General features: G+C 38.6%; 1 protein-coding gene across 1 annotated transcript in view; it reads left to right on the forward strand.

The window, feature by feature from the left end:
• Positions 1-3,627: 3,627 nt before the first annotated feature.
• Positions 3,628-24,405, forward strand: part of PRKAR2B (protein kinase cAMP-dependent type II regulatory subunit beta) — a 68,604-nt gene continuing 47,826 nt past the window's right edge. Inside the window, exons 1-2 of the mRNA XM_037511545.2 lie at positions 3,628-3,968; positions 21,646-21,681. Of these exons, the coding sequence (XP_037367442.1) occupies positions 3,665-3,968; positions 21,646-21,681 (340 nt within the window). The 5' untranslated portion in view covers positions 3,628-3,664. The remainder of the gene's footprint in view (positions 3,969-21,645; positions 21,682-24,405) is intronic.

The following is a 24,405-nucleotide window of genomic DNA, read 5'->3' on the forward strand; positions in this document are numbered from 1 at the left end:
GTAGATCAGCTGTGAGGTGCCTATACCAGCTACGGTGCCCATGTTTGGGTCTTTTCTCTCTGCTGAAAAGGCAGGCCTTGTATTTCTACTTTCTGACCACGTCCTTATCCTGTGCCCCACTGGCCACACTGGCTGAACAGGAGGAAACCTCTCACTCAAGACCAGACAAACAAATAGGTGGTTAAAACTAACTACTGGATTCTTTCTCTTGAGGATATGAAATAGGGACAACAAAACCATGGTTAATGTAAACTTCTAAAGATATATAAAATGTACTGATGGCCACAGTGAGTCCTGTGCATGCTCAGGGTCTATGTACATTCAATTTATCTACCTGCTTTTTGTTTTTTATTTGCTTGAGTGGCTATTTCTTTCTTGTACCAGAGAGAGTTGATCTGGATACATCTTAACTATTGATAAGAAATGCTGCATGATTGCTTGGTCATGATTATTATTATCCGCTGTAAAGTTTGCCCAAGCCATTGGCTTATCCATGCTATTGTACTGTTTTGGCAGCTGCATGCAAGCAAATTGATGTCTCTGTCCAATTTCTGTTTAATTTCCCATGTGTGAAAACAAATGCAGTTGCACTCTTATTTCATTCCAACACTGAGCCCTTGGAATTCTTTTGCAATTGCTCTGATTCTCTGAGAAACTAGTGCAAATTGCTTTGTAAATCAACAACCAAAGAATCAATATCTGTGATGTTCTTTTAAAGAATTCAAAGATAAATAGTCCCCATAAGCCACTGTCACTGCACTGCAAGGTTTGAAAGGAAATATTCTGAAAAGGAAAGCATGCAATATTACCGAAAAGGTCATGTGGCAGTGAATCAAAGGCAGAATATGATTTGAGAGGTGGGTGTTTATTCTGAGGGTATTATTAACATAATAGGATTAGGATCAAGCTTTACTTTTTTGATCATGGGAATTGATTTAAAATTGATACAAATACAAACTTACAGAAAGCCATTTATAAATGTGTTTTAAAGTCAATGTACCTTTTTAAAACATGATATAATTGTAGACTATTTTATGACAGGAGAGACCATATAGATCATCTATTCTGATTATGCATTTCATGTTTCACTCACTTCTACAACCCTAAAGAAATGAGAGCCACTTGACCTTGGCATTGTGGCTGATGACTGAAAGCCATCTACCATGCTTCAAATAATAATTCTACAAAAAGGGGGTAAATACATTTTACAACCCAAAATGTAAGATGCTATTTTGAAATAATGCTCTTGTAAATGTTTGGAGAAGTAGTACTTTTTTTTTTTCTTTTGTCATCCAGGGGAAAAGGGTAAGTATTGGGGCAGACATTGATTATGTTCCCAGAATTGGTTCTCCTTAATCCCCAGATGTTTGCTTGGCATGTGCCTGCTCAAAATAAAGATTACATTACTGTGTTCCATTACTATTGTTGTGTAATAAATTACCTGTAAATTTAGAGGCTTAACACGACCTTTTCATTATGCTCACAGATTCTGTAGGTCAGGATTTTGAACAGGGCATCACAGGGCTGGCCACTCCCTCATGCTAGCATGACCTCTATCGAAGCAGTCCCAGCCCATTCAGACTCAAGAGGAGCGGACTAAAGACTTCAACACTTATTGGGGGAGTGGCAGAGTCACATGGTTCATAGAACAGGAGATATTTTTGCAGCCACCATTGGAAAATACAAATACTAATTTCTGACTAAGAGGATTTAAGTGGAATTGGTGTATTTAACTTGTTGTAAGTATCCTTAGAGGAGGGTGTGTGTGGCCAGAAGGTTCCATACTTCGTTGTACTTTCTTTTTGACTGCAATATGGATGAAATCAATGGAGGCAAGGCAGCAGTTTTGAACTAACAACAGACAATTACAGAGCAATAAGCTGGAAGGAACCTGGGTGGCTGATGATCACGGCACCGCTAGTCATCCCTGAACTTCCTATATTTACATTTTAGACAAACAAGCTTCTATCTTCTATCTTCTTCTATCTTCTACTACAGTTTGCATTGGGAACAATGTTAAATCTCAATAAAACACCAAAAATGAAGATAGATGATGTGATTTCAAATTAAATTACTGGATACGTAAAGATAATAATGCTTATCCAGTTAGAACTTGATGAATACGGTCTTCCACGCAGCAAGGATCATGGTCTTTTATAAAAGCTTACTGGTTATAATGTGTGACATGATTAGAAATACTTCATTATATTTAAAAACAACATATGAGGTTGATAAGAAAGGGAAATAGAGAAATACATTCACCCGTGGTGTGAATAGTTTGGATGGGTTAATATCAAATGTATTTCTACAAAAGGGATTAGTATGTAGCATCCTAATTTTTAGTCTCTCAATTTCCTGAATCATGATTTATTCTTCTGTGTGGGCAGGAGGATAAATCAGAAAAACTAAGTGAGCTTGCCCTTGAAATATTTCATTTACAATGCTATGGTGGTCATTGTAGAAAATGAAGTATGGGTTTTCAAATAGAATTTAATTGGCAAAAAGCAATTTTCTCAATCAAAATAGTAAGCATTTGCAGACTAAGCCTCATTTCAAAGTCAAGGACTTGTGCTTTGAAAGCACACGTCTCTGTCCTAGTCTTCTTTATAGTGCATTATTCCTAATTTTGGAAGATAAAATTTGAAATCCCTCAAACTCTAAAGGAAAGTTTTAAAATAACAAGCGTAACCTGGTCTCTTTCTCTCGCTGTAACATTTTCTTCAAACAACTGCACTATCCTGGCTTGAAGGCATAGACTAACTGATAAATGCCTCAGAAAAAATGGTGCATTTACCTCACGAAATAGTGGTCAATGCATGGGGTGGACAATGGCATAGGAGGAGAACAGCAAGACAGGAGCCTCAGGATGGAGGACGAAAGACAGGACCAAATGTGCCGAAAGAAAAAGGGGTAACAAAGATGGGGTCTGATTTTCCGTCCGAAAGAGAACCTGTGTCGCTATTTGACTTTAAACAAAAGACATCACCAACACTTAGCAACGCCACCAGCTTCTCTGAGGAAAATAAAACGCCACTACCGAGGAGGACGCCGAAGTTTCAGGGCACGTCGCGCGGCCGCGGCGCTGCGTGGGCTCCCCGCGGAGGCTGACGGGAGGGGTCCGGCCGGAGACAGGTGGACGGCGGGGCGCGCCTGAGGGCGGGGCCGGGGTAACGCCATCAAGGGCCCCACGCCCCTGCAGCGCGCGGGAGAAGGGTTCCGCGCCAGCCCGCCGGCGCCCGCCGGAGTCTTCAGGCGGGCAAACCCAGCGAGCTGCTGGTGCGCGGCGCCCGCCCGCGGCGTTGCCATGGTTTCCTCGGGTCACGTGGGCGCGCTCCGGCGCCCCCTCCCGCGCGCCGCGGCGGGGCGGGGGCGGGGCGGCCCGGGCGGGGGAGAGGAGCAGCCGCGGCAGGAGCGGGAGGAGCCGGAGATGCTGCCAGCCCTCCCGGGGCCGCGCTCGCCATCCCGCCGCCGTCGCCGCCGCTCGGAGCCACCGCGCGCCGGGAGCCGCGGGCCGGGCCAGCCGGGCCGCCGGGCCCCAGTGCGCCTCGCTCGCAGCCGGTAGCGCCTCCAGCGCCGTCCGCGCGTGCTTGGCGGCCGCGGGGCCCGAGGCGGGTCGGGGAGGGGGCGAGGTCGGCGCCCGGGCGCCCGCCGCCCCGGAGGCAGGATGAGCATCGAGATCCCGGCGGGACTGACGGAGCTGCTGCAGGGCTTCACGGTGGAGGTGCTGAGGCACCAGCCCGCGGACCTGCTGGAGTTCGCGCTGCAGCACTTCACGCGCCTGCAGCAGGAGAATGAGCGCAAAGGCGCCCCGCGCTACGGCCATGAGGGCAGGACCTGGGGGGACGCGGGCGCCGCCGCCGGGGGCGGGACCCCCAGCAAGGGGGTCAACTTCGCCGAGGAGCCGGTGCACCCCGACTCTGAGAACGGGGAAGAGGAGGAGGAGGCCGCAGACGCAGGGGCGTTCAATGGTGAGGACCCGATCCCTGCACACCCCCGCTCTCCACCGCTGTCACCCCCTTTGCGCTTTCATCCCGCAGCGCTCCCCGCCCACTTCTTCCCTACCTTCCCATCTCGCCCACCCGCTGTGCATCCTTTTCTGTCTCTCCCACTCGCCCACCTTCCTACTCTGCTCCCCTGTCAAGCCCTCCCCCTCGCTCCCTGCTCTCTGGAGGTGGGGAGCTGAAAGGTTAGGGTGCGCTACCTGTCTGCCCCCTCTCCTCCCCTGGGCGCAGAGGCAGAGCACGACCCGTTCAGGGTGGGCATCTGGTAGAAAGACAACTTTATCTGTGGTTGGCGACGTTCTGGTTGACGACACCATTGTGTATAAAGGAAAGTGGCTGGCTCTCTTGTCCTCTTTCAGTCCTTATATTTATTAATGGTGTGAGCAAAGAGAAAACGAGGAGCATTAAATTTGATTGGCCGTGCTGTTGTTGCGACGGCATATTCACTAAAAGGAGCATGGAATTGGATTCACTGGGGCAGAGCAAAATTCGAGATAATAGCGTTGACATTCTTGGAAACCGAATAATCTCTTTTCTAATTTACCAATATCTTCTGTTATTTTTGGACTCACAACAAAGCATTCTGTTTAGCCTGCAGCCCGTGGGGTCTTTGGAATGAGGAAATGGGCTAATGATTTGCTTTTTATTTAAAACAAATATTGAATGATTTGGTGCCTTTTTTTTTTTTTTTAAAAAGTGTGTGAAAAACACTGTAGGAAGTTCTAAAAGCTTGTTGGTTGTCTTTAGAATGAAAAACCAGTGAGTAATTGTAAGGACTGTGCCAGACACTGAAACTAGAAAGAATGAATGGGAAAGAAAAAGGAATTTTCTCAAATAGCTGCTCCTGGCAAGTCCCACCCCTTCTGCTTACAACCCTCTTTCCCTAACACATAGGCACGCACGCACATTTACAGCCTCCTGTATTTATACGACATGCTACATCTCATCTTTGTGATGCCCCCAAGCTAAAATACCACGGTGTGCAAATGTGCAAGTGCTGTCTTTCTGGTGTAAGGCAAATATGCAGTCAGCATTGCAGCAGTTTTTATTCACATTACTTGTGGTTTGTGTGTCCACAGAGCATTTTAATGAAAATATTTTAGGGTGCCATTTCATTCTCATGCATGTCTCTAGGAAAGTGCTTCTTTGCAGAGTTGTTGAAATGTGTTATAAAATCAAGTGTGTTTTTAGTTTCTCTGAAACAATCAGGAAAATCCTGGAAATTAAGGCCTTAAGAAGATGAAAGGGAATATTACTTTAAAAATTGTAATTTGGGACTGTTAGAATTTCCTGAGATATGATAGTTTTCCCAATCATGGTCATAATTGATCCTTTTTACACAAGAATTTAATCAAATGCTAGAAGTGAGAAAAGTATAAAAGAATACATATTTGGAATAGATGGGAAGGAGAAACCAATAATGGATGACATAGAAAGGGCAGAGGCCTCTGGTACTTTCATGCTCCTGACAAACTGGCGTGCACACACACACATATACACACACATACACACACAAAGAGAAAAAAGAGCTAGTTTTCCCATCAGAGGAAATTAGAAACTAAAGGACTTGGTAAAGAAGCTATGTACAATATGTTGGCTACAATACACTTAATATTAGTAAACTATTTTGTTTATGTTTTAGAAGTTCTTTGCATTGATGATTCCATTTTTCTCCTTTCAACGTTGTATTTTGTACACAGAATAGATTTTTATTTACTTTTTGCAACAAGGAAATAAACTGTTAACTTCTAAGCAGCAGGGATCATTTTCTATGGTTTTGTGTTCTCCAAGGTACCTTTATTGTAGTATTATGTGACTTTTAATAAATACTTTTTAACCTATTGTACTGTTTATTCCCCAGCTTACCCCCAAGGGCTTTAAAACTTCTTTGACTGCAACCAAATGTGATTTGGTTATTATCCTGTACACACACACACACACACACACACACACACACACACACATATAAAAAACTGAGGCTTTGTAGCATTTACTTCTCCTAGGTGCAATAGAAAAATCTCTACCAGAGCATTTTCTGTTCTAATCAGTGCTTGCTAGACCCTCAGTTTAAAAATAAGCTTAGACTTCTAAGGGGTTGGCAGCCTTTCTTGCAAGGGACCACAAAATGAATATTTTAGGCTTTGTGAACAACATATGGTCTCTAAGACATGTTCTTTTTTTTTTTTTTTTTAAACTGCTCTTTAGCCACATGGTCCCTCAGGAGATTGGGGGTGTTCGCAACTCAAGGCCAAGGTTCGTGAACCCCTGGTGAGGGTGGTATTGGGGGGAGTCAAATTAGTGCCACAGTGGGTGGGGGAATGATAGTTATCAATTTAATGTAGGTCTAAAAAGTTCCAAAATTATGGAAAACACTAGATTCTTGTGTAATTCTCCTGTCATAGTAAAGAGTAAATATTAGAAGGTAAGTCTTAATTTACTGTGAAACAGCACACTACAAGCTGCATCAGTAATTCTTAAATCTCAATGTGGTTTGATTCAGAAATGAATACTACTTGGTGACATTCTTAGTAACCTTAGGTTAAGGTGGGACATGGGATTTTTTTTTTTAAAAACAAATACCCCAGTTCATTATGTTACCCATAGTTCCCTGACCATACCCTGAGAAACATTGATTAACAGATAGTGATGGTAATATCTCTTAATTTTATTAACAATAAAAAAAATAGCTGCTATGACATTTGCTGTGTGTGAAACACTATCTAAATGCTTTAATTCATTATTCCAATCTCCTGAGAAGGATGAGACTGTCACTTGCCCAGTGTTTCACCACCAGCAAAACCAGGATTGGAACACAGGCGGACCCGGCTCCATCCCTGTGCCCTTAACTCCCAGATTTCCTCTCTAGAAGGATCTGGGGCTGAGTCACTTAACATCCCTTTATTTCAAGCAAATCAAGCAATGCTTGAGACCCTTAATGTGTATTACATGTAAAGCTCTGAAAAATTATCTTGTCTAGGTTCACACATAGGACTAATAAATAGCAAGAGTTTTATTTCTTATATTTGTCTGACCCAAGACCATCAGGTGAAACTTGTGCTATGTATGGTGGACTCATAGTCATCTGTTCCTGGTTATTTTTCCAGTGATGGTGATGAATTTGTATTAATTGGTCCACACCCACTCCTTTTAAGACACATAAGTGACTGGGCAAAAAGGCAGTTTTTTGACTGTGAAACTGGTGCCCATTGACTCACATAAGGCTCAGGCATATGACCTTGACCTCATAGTGTGGGTCTTGTATCAAAAAACTATCCAGAGTCTGGAAACATGGCCACTTATGGCGTGAGGCCAAATAGTCAAGTGGGTAGATATAGTCTTTATTTCCTGCCTCCCTTTCCAAAGGATCCCTTTCTTGTTGATAACTTTACCATACTTTTCCTAGTCTCACCTAAATTTATCACTTCTAATTTTGACTTTTCTATCAATTCTGGTTCAAGGGACAACCTTTAGGTGTTAGAATGACTATGGCCTACAGTGATCCCCTTCTCTGGGAAACTCAAAAGTTCTCTGAGAAAGCTATAATGGATATTCTCCCTTACCTCATCTCAATCTTATGAAAAATGAATAAAATTTGGCATATCACTTCTGGAATGGTAGTGTACTAGGCTTAGAAAATAGAAGGATTTGGGCCTCCCCAGTGGCGCAGCGGTTGAGCGCTGGGTTGCAAGGCTGCCCGCGGCATCTGTGGTGCCTGTTCGATCCCCGGCTGCTCCCCAGCCTCCGGAGGAGGGTCCCACATGGCAAGCAGACCTCTCCTGCCGCCCGCTGCTCCCCTCAGCAGTGTACTTCGGTCCTTCTGCCTGCTTTGCTCCCCGCTCTGGCTCTGGTGAATTCTCTCACCCTCCTGCGCTTCTGACTGTACCCAGTGCATATATAAACAAAGCAAACAAACAAATAAATAAATAAATAAATAAAACATGCCTGTATAAAAAAAAGATTTAAAAAAAAAATAGAAGGATTTAAAGTAGACCAAAGAGTTGGATCAGTGCCAATTTGGAGCGACATCTATGGCTATTAATGTTTTGATGCAGGTATCATTCTGAGGCCTTGTGTTGCACAATACTTTTTTCAGTGAAACTGCTGAAATTATGAAATGTAAATAAAATTCCAAATCACTCTGATAAATTGACAAGTGGCTAGAAACTAACTAAATTACATATGGGTATATGAAGACAATCAATTAAAAACAAAATATGGAAGAACTAATTTTCTAAATTTGAAAGAAAAAGATCTAGACCTCAAAGTAGGTACACAAGCCATAAATATAGAACCATACCTTATGCAGCAAGCGTTTCAGAAGTATGTAAGTAGAAATTTAGCATGTGAAAACTGACTTTTTTTCATAACTGGCCTATAGCAAATCTTTGTTGGAGAGCTAAATCTTTAATTTTTTATAACTTAAAGGGAATGTGGAGAATTTATGAGTTTTAAAATCTTGCAAAATATTGGAAAATTGGAACTTGTGGTGGTGGTGGTGGGAAATTAAGAGAACAAAGTTATCTAGAGAAGAAATGATTCCAAGAGAGTTGAAAAGAATGTTCATGTGCCTGGAGATGTTTTCTTAGAGGATTTTGAGCAAATATTCTTCATCTCTGTTAAACACAGAACTAGAAGAACTAAGCTTCATTGTAACTTGAAGAATTAAAAAAATACATCTGTCTGAAATGGTGTATGTGGTCCTCCTAAAATGAGGTGGCAAAAGTAATAAGGACAATAGATTGCCTTCCCAAGAATTTGCTGGAAAATGTTCTTTGCTTGTGCAAGAAGTAAAAAAATGTTTACCTATTTAGTTCATGCCTGACTGATAGCGGGAAATTATAGAGTATAATCAAAAGTTTTTAAAAATTGTTCCATTATCTGCTTTATTAGGATTGCTCCATGTGCCCTTATTTAAGCACTTGCTCTGTGGCTACTAGACATTATGAGACACAGCAGCTAAATTGTTAGCGCTTGCCTTCCACTGCATGAAGCTGTCAACATATGACTAAAGAAATTTATTTTAGTGATTGTAGATATCTTATGCAACGGAGTCAAAGTTAAACATCTTTAATGTCTCATTAATCTCTTAAATATATTTAAATGGTTTGGAAAATGCTTATGAAAAGCCATTTTTGGGGGGATTAACTTTAAATTGAGACAATGCTTTTGTGTATATAGCTCTGAACAAGGCCTGTTGACGTTATTGTACTGATAGTATACCTCATGTGGTTGTTAGGATGAATGGATTAGTATCTGTAAGATCTGTAGGGCAGTGCACACAGCAAGTGTTGATTACTGTTAAATAAATGATCTCATTAATATGAAAGCTTACAGAAGTGTTAACTTTTCTTGTAGAATAGCAATTTCATTGTGTTTTGTGGAAATGAATCTAACCTTTGCACTTCTTAGAGAGATGAAATGAGCTTACGTGGAAATGAGCTTACGTGGCAGTTCTACTTAAGATTTAAAGTGAAGTTATGTTACACGGTAATAAAACCCACATCCTTTCAACTCATAATTTGTAGCTGAGAGCTACAGGATTATGTAATTAATGACTCTATGGTTTTGGGCTATTAGACATTCACATGGTAGTTTTAAATCCTCCTGAAATGGATTATATCACTCATGACAATAGTTAAAATATTGAAGTCATTATTTTGGTCATGAGCAAAAAACAATACTAGAGAACATTTAGAAAGTATTTTGAGCTATTGATGGTAATTGTGATTTTCAAAATAGAATGGACATTATTCTATTTTAATAAAATGAACATTATTCATTTTAATAGCATTAAATGGATTCCTTTAGGTGTTGAAACTGGGAAATCAAAGCACTTGAAATAGTATTCTTTCTCTTATCCATCCATTATTTTAGTCTTTGGGAAAAGGGAGGGTGAGAGGTAAAGGGAGAAAAGGCAGTGAAGGGAATGAAGTAAGGGTGGAAAGGAGAGACCCAGAAGGTAGAGGAGAAACAGGAATAAAATCAGTTGGCTCTTGGGCAGGGTTCCCTGAGTAACTTTGCAGAGAGAGCATAGAATAAAAACACCTAGACAAAAATGAAAGCATTTGGATACTTTCATTTGCTTACCTATCTTAAAAATCAAACTCTTTAGACATTTAATCTAAGACAGTTAAAAGCTTTCCATTTGTGGTGGTACATAAAGTGATGTACTGTGTCTGGGCGGGACAGGAGTAAATATTTAATGGTTAGTTATTGTTGCAAATCTCAATCCAGGGATTCCAGTAAATTTCCAGCTGTCAAGATCTTGTTCATAGCTGTGTCAAAAAAAAATGTGCTTCCTTTTCAATTTTGTAAAGACTAACAGATCCTTGACTTCATCCATGAGGACTTTATTTGTGACTCATTAAGAAAGTCATTTAATGAAGAGTAGCACCCTAGAAGGCCTATGGTAAAGGTTGTGGCTGATAGACTATTAGGGTGAGGGATTCAGTGAATGAGTGCTGAGAGGCACATCAGACCAGGAAAGAGCTGAGACCTAGCATGGTGTACTAGAAGAAGGGACATGTGAAAACTGGAGGATTGAATGCTGTGCCTTTTCATATTGTGGAAATACTTATTGAGAGCCAATTCTTGCCTCTTTTTTTTTTTTTTTTTTTTTTTTAGGAAAAAATGATTATTAAGTTTACTATCTCAGACTTCTTGAGAAACCTTTTTGTCAGAGACTGTCTTAGTAGATTGTATATATAACTGATTTTGCTTAACAGATGGAGCAGCTGAGAAATTCCTTATCCAAATTTATTCAGTTTGGGTTGTCTTTTTTTATAGAATTATCCCTTAGATTTTGTGTGCTATTTATGTTAGCTTACATATTCTTTCTGTCTTCCATTAATGTGTGATAGATAAGGTTTAAAAGATAGGGTTAAAGAGAAATACTTTTGTATTTGCTGTTACACTTAACCTTTTTTTGTTTGTTTGTTTTTCATTGTTTTTCATTGCAGTGTAATCTTAGATTTTAGAGAGTTCGGTGTTTTATCTGAGTTGAATGAATTATCACTGGAACGTTGGTCTTATCCTTATTGTCTTTCCAATCTTACCCATTCCTTGGAGTTGTGGTTGGGAATGTCATGCACAAAAAAACCCTTCACTATAATGTTGATCATTATCTTTATTTTATGGGAGCAAGTTTTGTGTTTCAAAAATGCAAAATGACTCAGACTATTCCATTATGTAATTATTTTGTGGAAAGAATTTGAGCTAAAATTTTCAGGTCATGGCTTACATGAAAACAAAACAATCTAAAAAAATCAGAAATATAAACACAGTTGGTGTAACATTTATAAATGTTTCAGCAATAGGCTCTGCCATGTGTAGTTTAATATGTTTGGAAACTAAAAAAAAAAAATCATTCCAGTTGCTGCTGTTTAAAAATGTTTCTCTATTAAAAAAAGACAAAGGTCAAAATATAAACACATGTTCCACATAAAAGTGAAGCCAAGAAGATATACTGTATACAGTTATTCCGGTATTCGTTTGGCTAGGGACTGACATTGTTTAATTTACATTAGCTGTTCCAAGACAAAATAGTTCATGGGAGTCATATCGAGGGGAATTTTTTGGATAAAAAAGAAGGGAAAAAGCTTCCATTTGTTTAAATACATTTCCGTTAGACCCAAAAATCGTCTTCCAAAACGTTATGCTAAATTAAAACGTGACTCAGCTGCTTCATTTCAGTTATTAATGGAAGCTAATGTTTGTTAAATGATATTTTTATTTAACAATAATTGTTAACATTTTGGGCAACTTAATACCAGAAACTGAATAGAGCAGCTTTTGTATGGCATTTAGCTCGCCCCAAAGCAAGGAAGGGTGTCTGAATTCAGAGCCCATCTCCTTAGTCATGATACATACACCTCCTTTTCAATAAATCTTATAGCAGTTACATGGTTGAAAAGGACCATATATCAACAAATGAGCTCTCTACTTTCCCCTCTAAATATTTGATATCTTATCCCAATTGTTTTTCCCTGTTCACCCAAATTAACACTAAATACACTTCAGAAACTCAGTAAAATGTTTATTTTTAGAAATGAACATCCATATACTGAGATGTGTAATTTTCAATTTTTATTATATATACTCATTAGCAAAATGTATTTGTGTATGCACTCCCAGTATATGTCTATAAATTTTATATTTGTCAAATCATGGAACCAACTCAAGCACCTTTGTACAGATGAATGGATAAGGAAACAGTAGAGCATGTATTCAATGAAATATTACATAACTGTGAAGAAAGATGAAATGGTGGCATTTGGCACAAAATGGATGGACCTTGAGGCAATTAAGTTGAATGAAATCAATCAAAAAAGTGAAAGGTTTCAGATGGTTTCACTCATCTGAGGAATATAAATATCAAAAAAACAATTATAGGGCTTCCTCGGTGGCGCAAGAGGTTGAGACACAGCCTATGAAGTTGTCCGCAGCCACTGCAGCACAAGTTTGATCCCCAGCCAGGGAGCTACCCACATGGTGCAGCAGACCTTTCCTATCTTGCCCGCTGTTCCCCTCAGCATTGTATTTCAGTGTACCCTCCTGTTCTGCTCTCCGCTCTGTCTCTGGTGAATCCTCTCACCCTCCCCGCATCTCTGACCTGTACCCCAGTTTCTGTATGCATAAATAAATAAACAAATCTTTAAAAAAATAGAAAAAATAAAAATCTGAACTCAGCAATAAAGAAGATAATGGTTACCAGAAGGAATAAGGGAAAGGGTAGAAGGGTTGGGGAAAGGAGACAGATAGGATATAGGCATGGATGGTTTGGTGGGGGCTAAAAGGAAAAATTTTATGCTTTTTCCAGTATATTAATTTGTTATGTGTATCTAAAAAGGCATCCTACAATATAAATTCTGAAAGGAAGTCAAAGGATTGCCTCATACTTTCTTTGGGGTACATGAACCCATTTTGGAGATCACAACTCCAAGCCATACAGCACTATTAATTTTGCAAGGTGGCTATGATAAACTTTGGTTTCCTGATTTATGCTCCTAATTATAAAAGAATTATAGGTAGGTAGAGTTCTAGGGGTGTGTGTGTGTGTGTGTGTGTGTGTGTGTGTTTTAATAGACATTTGTTAGATAAATTGATTCACCAGAAGTTTAGCAGAATAAAGAGGAAATATCTGTCTTACAAAAAGGAAGTAAAATCATGTTACTAATGTTCTTGGTGTAGATTTTGGGGATATGGCAAAGAGAATCATATATTATAGGTGTTTACTTAAGAACCACTAACTCATAAAAATGCCAATCAGAACTACAAGACAGTCTAAATACAGTGTAAAAGAATGATTTTACAGAGTAGCTATCTCAGAAAATATATCTTTAGCGAGAACGTTGACTTGGAAACGATCTCCTTTTTTATAACTTTTGTTATATATTACTTATCAAATACATTTTTAAGTATGGAAAGATATAAAAGACAATTTGGGGGGTAAATATGCATGAAGTAATAAATAAGACACAGTGCATAGAGCCACATGGCCCTTTTCTAAATTGGTGTAGCCAAATATTCTTTAAATTCTCTTGGTCCCAAGTGCCTGCCACCCTGCCTGTATCTTTCTGCAAAATTCCACTCTTTCTCCAAAAGGTAGCTTACAGTTCACCCTATTGAAAATCTTCGCAAGATTCCCTGGTTGATATTATTTGTATCCATATGGCAGGATGAGTGTCCCCTACATCAGACTTAGCTTTGCAGGTATTGGGGGTTGTTCTCACAGACAGGCAGAATGCACCCTCTCCCCAAAGACTTTCTACCAGGCATTGTGCTTTGACCACAGTGGATGCTCAGATATTTTTAAAATTAAATGCCATTGAACATTAGATGTCTAATAATGATAATTGTCCATAATTTTTAAAAATTCTATAAATTTATATTTCTAAAGTGATTGAAATAATTCCTAGGGCTTTGATTTCTTATTTCACGGTCATTAATAAGTAAACAATTGTTAAGACTTTGATTCATAATAATATCTTAAAATAATTTTCTTATAATTCCTTAAAAAGGATTCAAAGGCATTTTAGTGTTTGAATTTTAATAAAAGTTGAATTTGTGAAAAAGGATATTTTATGAAAACTATTTTAAGAGTACATTTGGCTTTGAAAGGTTAGGGTACAAAATTTCCGGTGTGCCAGATGAGTGAGTTTTGTTGTGAGGCATGGTGATAATATTTAACACTGCTTATTATATACTTGAAATTGGCAAAAGTTAGATCACACACAAAATGATAACTATGTGGACAGATAAGTGCTTCAGCTTGATTGTGGTGATCTTTTCACAATCACAATATATCAAAACATCAGTTTGTCTGAAATAACAAAAAATGCAATGTGAACTAATTTGGTGGGGCTAGTAGTGTTCGAGCATACCTAGAGATTTCTATCCATCTCAAACAGGTAGAATAGACAATTATTTTTTCTCTTTTTTTTAAATTGTGAAATATTTTTGATATGCAGAAAAGAAGCAAGGACTAAATAAGGAATACTCACATAAGCCATCCCATATTGCTAACAAATTTTAACATCTTGGCACTTGTGAGTTCTTTTTCACTTAAGAAAATATCACATGCATAGTTGGAGCCCTCTTGAGTGCCCCTCTCCTGTGCCATTCTCTTAACTTCCTTATCCACAGTTAATCACTAATATGATGAATTTGCTCTTTGTATTCCCTATGCATATTTTTGTGCTCTTAATACATAGACATTAACCTGTAGGTTGGAAACAGTGCTATTTTGCATATTTTCAAAGTTTGTATAAAATTTAACATTTACCAGACTTTCATTCTCTTTCACCAGCTCTTTTTGAGAAGATAATACATTGATTCATGTAGTTTAGGCTCATTTATTTTCAATTGCGATGTCATATACCCTTGTAAAAATAGACACTTTATCCATTCTTTGATAAATATTTTGGTTGTTTGCAATTTGTTGTTTTTACAGTGCTGGAGTGAAGTGTGTGTGTGTGTGTGTGTGTGTGTGTGTGTGTGTTATGCAAGTATACTAGAGTTTTTAAAGGTAAGGTTTTGGAAGTGTGGCCTAAGGGCCCCTAGGAGATCATTCTTCCCCTAGACTTTTCAGGAAGTCTATGGGGTAAAAACATAATAATAATAATAATAATAATAATAATAAAAAATAAATACATTATTTGCCTTCTCCTCCTTCATTCTTTCATGAGTATATATAGTAGATTTTTCCAGAGGTCACAGGAGGTATAATATTGCACATTATACCAAATTTACAAACATTTCTAACATCATTCTTTTCTATATTACATTTTGTTTGTTTTGGAACATGTAATTATTTTCCATAAAAATATGTTTGACAGCATGTAAATGTGTTTTTGTTGTTAGCTATAAAAATCATTAATTTTAGTTTATAGAACAATAAATATTGATGGATATAACCATAAAAGCAAGTGACCTTTAAGAGTGTAAAGAGGTTTAGAGACCAAGAAGTTGAGGACTGCTGCTCTAGGCTAGAAACCTAAGTTTGGAAGGCTGCTGGTAGAGCTCCTGTAAGTTGCCTGTAAAAGTACAGAATGGTACACACAGTTGGGAAATGGTGGGTTTACTATAAAGTTAAACATCCACTCACCTATAACTTATTAGTCCCATTTCTAGCCATTTACTCAAGAGAAATGAAAGCATATGTCTGCAAAAACAAGTATTTGTATACAAGTATTTTAGGAGCTTTATTGAGAATAGCCCAAACTGGAAACAATCCAAAATGCACATCAGCAGAAGAATGGATAAACAAATATGGTATATGCATATAATGGAAACCACTCAGTAGTAAAATAGAACAGACTATTGATCTTCTCAACAATAGGAATGAATCTCACATTTGTATGAAATTCACAGACAGCCAAAATTAAGCTATGGTGGTAGAAATCCTGATAATAGTTTTCTATGTGATAATAGTTTTCTATGACTGTAAGGGGCTTCATGGAATTTTCCAGGGTGTTGGAAATGTTTTATATCTTGACTGCAGTTTTGGTTCATCAGTGTATTTTTTTTTTTTAAAGATTTATTTATTTATGTTTATTTATTTATTTATACAAGCACTGGGTACAGTCAGAAGCGCGGGAGGGTGAGAGAATTCACCAGAGCCAGAGCGGGGAGCAGAACAGGCAGAAGGACCGAAGTACACTGCTGAGGGGAGCAGCGGGCGGCAGGAGAGGTCTGCGCGCCATGTGGGACCCTCCTCTGGTGGCCGGGTAGCAGCCGGGGATCGAACCGGCACTGCAGAGGCTGCGGGCAGCTTCGCAACCCAGCGCTCAACCGCTGCGCCACCGGGGAGGCCCATCAGTGTATTTTTTTTAAAGATTTATTTTATTACTCATACAGGAACTGGGGTACAGACCAGAGGTGTGACGGGAGGTGTAAGAGGATTCACCAGAGACAGAATGGGGAGCAGAACAGGCAGATTGACTGAAATACGCTGCTGAGGAGAGCAGCAGGCAAGACAGGAGAGGGCTGCTGCACCATGTGGGTTGTTCCCTGGCTGGGGATCGAACTCTTGCTGCTGTGGCCGTGGATAGCTTCATAGGTTGTGTCTTAACCCTCTGCTCCACCAGGGAGGCCCCATAAGTGTATATGTTTTTAAAAACTCATTGAATTACACATTTCATTGTATGTCAGTTTCACCTTAATTTTAAAAAATTAGAAATATGGATATTCTTGAGATCCTCTTTCCACATTTTAATAGAAAAGTACCATTGCTCTCTGCACTGATTATCTTGTGAAATTTTTCATTATTTTTGTTGGAGACTAACATCTGGTTCACTTTTTCATAATTTTGGGATATAAATGGGGTTGCCTTTTGCTACTTGTACAGAAAACCAAAGGCTAGCCAAGCTATACTGTTTTTGTCTATTTTGCTTTCAGCCAAGGATGTCTTTTAATGAATGGCTTTCACAAAATACTTGTATAAATGTCACTTATAGTTGCCCAAATAATCTCTAGGTGCCAGGAGTACCCTTGTTATGTTAATGTTTTATTAATTCTACTCAGTCACCATTTTTTGCGCCCAATGTATTAAGCGTGTCCTAGTCACTGGTGATAACATTAGTGAAGCAGACAGACAGGGAAGGGCCCTGTCCTCACAGAGCTTACGGTCCAACATGGGAGGAAACACAATAAACATAATAAATTAGTTATCTTTAGATCACACTGATAGCTCTGAATACAGTGAAACAGGATGGTGTAATTCAGAGCAACTGGAGGAGGTTGTTTTTTTTTTATTTTGTATGATTTTTGTAGAGGTAACATTGGTTTAACTGTGTGATTTAGGGGTATAGATTCACATCTCTTCAGATGTATGTTACCACCCCATACCCACCACCAAAGCAGCAACCCTCCACCACAGTCCAGTGGGCTCTCTCTCCTCTGCTCCCCATCTCCCACCAGGCCCCCTCTGGTAGCCTCAATTCTACAGTCCAATTTCTAGGATTTGTTTGGGTTTAGTTTTGTCTATTCCTTTGTTTCATTTCATTATATTCCATGTGAGTGAAATCATCTGATTTTTTATCTTTCTGGTCATAAATCATCAATACAAGGAGTGAAAATGTGCAAGAAAAAACGGTCCTTAAAAGTTAAACTTTTTAAAAGCTGAAGTACCTGTATTTCATCTCACTCTGCCATTCCTCCAACCACGCACCGTATATCCAGGTGAGGGGATACCTAGCCACAGGGTGCGTAATCAGAAAGGAAGAAAACTGGTCACTCACATGACTGCTTCTTAAACAGTTCTCATTATGGGGGGTCAGCAGTACTTTGAGGGCACCCGACTCATACTCTGGCTCCTCAGGTTCAAGACCAGGAAGCTTCAGAGAGCACCTCGGACTACAGTTACTCACTTAGTACCCTGGGGTCCTCCTCAGGCCAAACACCAGTTGATTCTTAGGTGCTGTGTGCCTGGAAACAAACAGAAAGACTCACAGAACAGGGGCAGTTAGTATTTATAAAATGGTCAAGGTTCATTGTCCTTGAACAAAAGTATAGAAAATAAGTGGTCCCTTTTCCTTATATAGAATATAAGTGCCATGAATTAAACATGTTTAATTAACATTTGAAAAATGTATCTCTTAGGTTAATTAACAGAAATATTTCAGGCTTGATATTATTGATTTGCTTCTCTGCTATTGAATTTTTTAAAAAGTTACTTCTTTCTTGGTTTAAAGGTAAGCCTTATTTCACTTTCAATTTTTGAAGCATAGGCATAAGAGAAATTAATTTATTCTAAGCTAAGTGTTTACTCTGTCAACCATAATTAGCTAACATGGTTTCAATTTACATAATTTGTAGAATCTCTTATTTAGATAGTTAACAGGTTCAGAGAGTGTTTATTCCTAGAAAAGGTGACTAATATGAGGATCAGGATGCTAATAATTCTCAGAGTCCAGGATTATTATGTGTGCCTCATTTCAGGGCTGTGGACACTTTTCTGTAAAAAGTTGGATTAACTAATGTGGCTCCAGTATAGATGGGGTGGTGTTTATGGGGTGGGTGTGTTTGTGTGTGTGTGTATTAACCAAAAATAACAACTCAGGGCTTTTATTTCTTTAACTTGGAGCATTGTGCTGGGAGATGGAAGTCACATGTATCACTATCAATCTGGCTTTCCTTTTTTTTTTTTTTTAAAGATTTTATTTATTTATTTATACAAGAACCTGGGTGCAGGCCAGATGTGCAGGAGGGTGAGAGGATTCACCAGAGACAGAGTGGGGAACAGAACAGGCAGACTGACAAAACATACTGCTGAGGGGAGCAGCAGGTGAGACAGGAGAGGTCTGCTGCGCCATGTGGGACTTTCATCGGCGACCAGTATCCAACTGGCACTGCAGAGACTGCGGACAGCTTCACGGTGCAGCGCTCAACCACCTGCGCCACCAGGGGAGGCCCTTTGAAGACCAAGCTCATTGATTGCTGTTTTTGACCATTGAGTTCTATGGAATTTCTCTTTTACCTAAATTTTTCTTAGATAGGTAGCTACTTGCATTGTGTTAGGCTTTGTAGTCATTTATTTGAAAAATACAACTAGATTTGGTCAAGGTCTTCAGGTGCAAGGAATCTGTTACATTTCCAGAGTCTGCCACCTGTATTCAATAAAGCCATAAAGTAAGCTCGACAAGGAGACTTGCTCTGTTGACTTCACAGGGCTTATTGATTCATGCCACAGATATTTACCCAGTACCTCTTATCTGCCAGGCACTGCTTAGGCTTTGGGCATAAAGAGGTAAGAAGATAAGCAGGACTTGCTGGCACTGGTGAGGAGCTCAGAGTCACAAGGAATGGAAAGGCTCATTCAGTTTACTTCAAGCAATGGACCATTTTTCGTGTACATATATGTCAGGATTAAAGACTTGAATCAGTTATTATTCTGGGTCTCCTGGGAGCCAAGGGACTAGAACCAATCTAGTGGAATATAGTTTGGGAAATGAAGGATCTCTGGTGAGGCAAGATGAAGATATTCATGGAAACACAGGACTCTAACTTTTCCATGGGGAGGGCATTTGGGAGAAAGGCAAACCTGTATAAATATTCCTGTATTTTTTTTTTGAAGATTTAGTGAGATCGTAGCTCATAGTACTATGCTGGCCATCTAGAGGCTAGAGGGGTAGGAAAATGTCTACTCTATTTTGCACCAAGGCCTACATAAGCTTTTTGTAAACCTTCATTTTGCCACTATCAGCTTGCAGTCTCTATTCTACATTCCTGTAGCTGAAGCTTTTTGCATTGTCTCTATTCCCTGTCCTCTGTTACTTGCCCAGGGTACTTTCTTTACACTAAGCTCTGAAGCTGTGAGAAGGACTGTGACAGTGTCCAAATAAATGGATGGAAGTTGTTTTCCTTTTATTTGGTAAAACACACATAACATATAATTGACCCGATGAAAGATTTTTATATAAGTGATTTGTGACTATGCAAATATATGGCTGAATCATTTTTTCATATAATGGTCAATTTGGTATATAACATAGTCAATTTGGAGAAAACAATTTTACTATTATAATTTAATTGGGTTTATAAGTTATTCATAGTTAATTTCTAATAAAATATAAATTAATATGAATGGAAATATTTACCTGTTATTGTGTGATTTTCAACAATCAGCATTTCCACTTTTTTTCTCTAGGGGGGAACATTTTAGTGCCAGACTGTGCTCCTAGCTTCATTTTCTCCAGCTTGCCACAATGTGGCTATGGGGTCTAAAGCAAATTAATGTTATCACTCAGCCTTACTATAAAATTTCCTCATCAGCACTATGACAGTGCTGACATTTAATAGCATAGTTGCAAGGGTTAATGTAAACCATCTGACACAATATTCTCCTAGAACTTGTTCCTATGTGTACATGTTTTCATGTATTTATAACCATAGTGCTAATAAAATTTTTTTAAATGTTTCTTTTACTTTGACTATTTCTACAGTGTAAACAATTTTTATAATTACTATTTGAAAAGTATTTAAAAATACTCTTGTAGACCTATCATGTTCTGTCACCCAAAATATACAGTGTAGATCATTATGTCCCTTTTGTATATAATATTAACCATGAACTTCTCTGCTTCTCTCAAGAAATAATTTTTTTTTATTAGACCCTCACTTTTTTAAAATTTTTTAAATTTTTATATTCCCCATACAATTGCACCCCCCTTATTTTGACCCTAACCCCTCCTTTCCCCACCCCCCACATAGTGTGTCTCTGGTTCATAGTTGTTTGTTGATTTTGATTTTTTCTTTCTTATAGTTATTCTTTTTCCTGGTCCCTTATTTAGGTTTCCTAGATTCCTGCTATAAGTGAGAGCATCCGGTATTTTTCTTTTTCTTTCTGGCTTATTTTGCTGAGCATGATCCCTTCCAGCTCCATCCATGTTGCTGCAAACTGAGACCCTCACTTCTTGAGATAACTGTAGGCAAAACCAACAAGAAACACCAGAGCTAAGCTGAGTTTGGGAGTGGGCAGATAATGCACTCCTGCATGCCATCCGAAACTGCAGCCTTCAGTATATAGATTGTATGTCTTCGACCTTTTGGGTTGCACAAAGACTGTTAAAACCACAAATATTAAACCTAAAGATTGTCAAGGTTATACTATCCATTACCTAGTGGTGATTTTAGTATACATTAGAATTTTAAATTTGGTTTCTTAATTCTTTCATTGTAGAAGTGAAGGTGAATAGGTGTATATGTATATTGCTTTTGCCTTCTCTGGTAGTATTTCTTTAAATTTCTTTTCTCTGAAATTTAAATTTCTCTACTAAAGAACACAACCCTTTCATGGCATTTAATGTAATTGAACAAATTGTTCCTAAAAATACTATACAGATTTATAGTATCACTAGTTAAATAGTTTCAGCCACCTATAATTAGAGGTTTTTACTAAAGTGTTCTGGAGGGACTAATTTCACAGATGTAATATTTATTGTAATTTATATTTTTAGAAGCCAAATTCCTGGATTAGACATTCTGTTTCCATATATCTGTGGCATTTCCTCTTGGATTCATTATTCATTCATATTTTGCTCCTATTTAATTTATGGACTCAATTAACAATTTTGAGTTCTTTTCAGTTTTTTTTTGATAAATTAGATTTTTGTCTGATGACATTCTGTTTTTTTTTTCCTTTTAGCTCCAGTAATAAATCGATTTACAAGGCGTGCCTCAGGTAAGTCTGTGTTACAAATATTTTTTATTGATGGCGATATTTTAAAAAAGTGATAGTATTAGTCAAGAAAGTATGAAGGGAATAGTTGCTGTAGAGCAATGATTTGGTCAATCATTCTTCCAGAAGACTGCCATCTGATACAATCAATAACTAGGAAATAATTGCAAGGGTCATCTGAATGGCCTAATAAAACTGTATTTTGTACTGAGGGTGTTGTACTTTTTTAAATGGAGACTCTCACTCCTTGTTTATTCTTGTTCTGGCAAAAGGATAACCTGCCTGGTTATCTGATTTAGCAGCCACAATTTCGAAGCAGTGATTTAGAAGATGGGTAAAGGACACCCTCTAAACTGTGATGGATGAGAGTTTTTAATAAGGATAGATAGAAGAAATTGTCTTGATGTGGCTATTAGAATAGAAGTGAATTGCTTTACATTTGCCAGTGTTCTGAGGCTGTACCTGTCTTAAAGATACCACATTCTGATGCATATTCACTGTAATAAACCACAGCCATTAACAAGTACTTAAATTAGCTTAGTATACTGTGTGCCACCTAAATTGGTAGGGAAGTACAGAACACTGTTATGAGCATTTCTGTCATAAATGGCTTAAGTAAAATGTGTTTGGACATTGAAATGAATAATTATTTTTTTGAAAATTCACCTTTGTGTCCTACCATATTCTCTGAAGGTAGAGAATGAAGTGTTACTAAGTATGGTTCAAGAAAAATTTACTTTTTCAATATAACTTCAATAAAACTGCATTTTCTTGTTGAAAAACACAAGATAAACTTTTAAAACATCACATTTTATTTTTATATAATACAAATTGGTAATCTATTTCATAATATTACCTTATATTCTAGCTGTGCTATAGTGTTAAAGATGTTCTAAGGTAGAATTTAACTTTTAATTTGTCAGCAGTTACTGATATAATTTAGTGTTATTCTGTAGGAACCAGATCTGTCAGGACAAAGATTCAGGGATTAGGAAACTCTGCTATTGGGGGATGGTATGTATTTAACTCTCCTTAGCTTTAGGAGTAATTTCAAGGCATTTTTATTTTGAGTGCTAAAAACAAAGAGTAGATTGTAATGTCTTTTGTGGAGGAGAAATTATGTTTTTATCATTAGAGCAGCAAACTTTGTCCCAAAGTAGAGCTTTCAGGTATGACCACATAGCAGCATAGTACGTAGTCCGGGGACAGTGATGGCAAAGGGGAGAATAAGGGAACATCAGTAAGTATTGTGATATCTTGTCTGAATAATATAAAACTCCTTCTGTGGAGACATAGTTAAGAATATTAGAATAAATTGTCCCTTTTTCTGTCTGAAGCTCCATGACATGAGACATTGGTTTCTGGGCAAGTTGCATTCGTATTTGTTGCATGACCTACTTAGCATCAGTTGATGGGTATATAAGTTAGTTTTAAAATACCATTATTTTAGTCCCTGCCATCACCACTTCCATATCTGTGTGCATTGTATCTCAGTGAGATACAGTTGGAAGTGTAGAGATAATGGCATGCCAGCAAAGAAACAAAAAGTCAAATGTGTGTTTATTCCTAGAATGACAGGTAATAGGAAATGTCAGTGAAAACAACAAGAAACAATGTGAATTAATGGAAGATAAATCAGGTGATATCAAGTTCAAAGTCATGTTATATGGAGCAGTAAGTCTCAAAAGGAGTAAAAATCGTTATCTTAATAATATGACATGCTGGAAACCATTATGAGTGGAATCTTGACCTTGATTATTGGAAGGCAAAGACTAATTTATGGAGTACCATGATGGGTTCAGGTGCTGCTCTCAGCATTTTATTTTATTATTATTTTTTTTAATTTTTTTTCTAATAGAGGCATGTTTTATTTATTTATTTATTTGTTTGTTTGTTTGTTTTGTTTATACAAGCACTGGGCACAGTCAGAAGCGCGGGAGGGTGAGAGAATTCACCAGAGCGGGGGAGCAGAGCAGGCAGAAGGGCCGAAGTACACTGCTGAGGGGAGCAGCGGGCGGCAGGAGAGGTCTGCGCGCCATGTGGGACCCTCCTCTGGTGCCCAGGGAGCAGCCGGGGATCGAACTGGCGCCTCAGAGGCCACGGGCAGCTTCGCAACCCAGCGCTCAACCGCTGCGCCACCGGGGAGGCCCTGGTCTCAGCATTTTATATACATTTCCAATCTTTTTTTTTTTTTAAGATTTCTTTTTATTTATTTATTTATTTATTTGTTTGTTTGTTTGTTTTATTTATTTATACAAGCACTGGGTACAGTCAGAAGCATGAGAGGGTGAGAGAATTCACCAGAGCCAGAGCAGGGAGCAGAGCAGGCAGAAGGACCGAAGCACACTGCTGAGGGGAGCAGCGGGCGGCAGGAGAGGTCTGCAGGCCATGTGGGACCCTCCTTCGGTGGCCAGGGAGCAGCAGGGGATCGAACTGGCACTGCAGAGGCTGCAGGCAGCTTCGCAACCCAGCGCTCAACCGCTACACCACCGGGGAGGCCCTACATTTCCAATCTTTTAAGCAAGGGAAGGAAATCATATTTACTACCTTTGATAAAAAGAACTGAGGTATAAGACAAAATGAAAGGATTGGGTCCTAATTAATCATCTGTCTATAATTTACTTTTTTAAAAAAAGTCTATATAGAATATAGAAAACCTTTCACTGTGCTTTCCTTCTTAATTTAATTTAGGGCCAAATTTAGTGGTGGAGATATGGATCAACTTCT

This window comes from Talpa occidentalis, unplaced genomic scaffold, assembly GCF_014898055.3.
Source record: "Talpa occidentalis isolate TD23 unplaced genomic scaffold, MPIMG_talOcc4v2.1, whole genome shotgun sequence".
Lineage (NCBI taxonomy): Eukaryota > Metazoa > Chordata > Mammalia > Eulipotyphla > Talpidae > Talpa > Talpa occidentalis.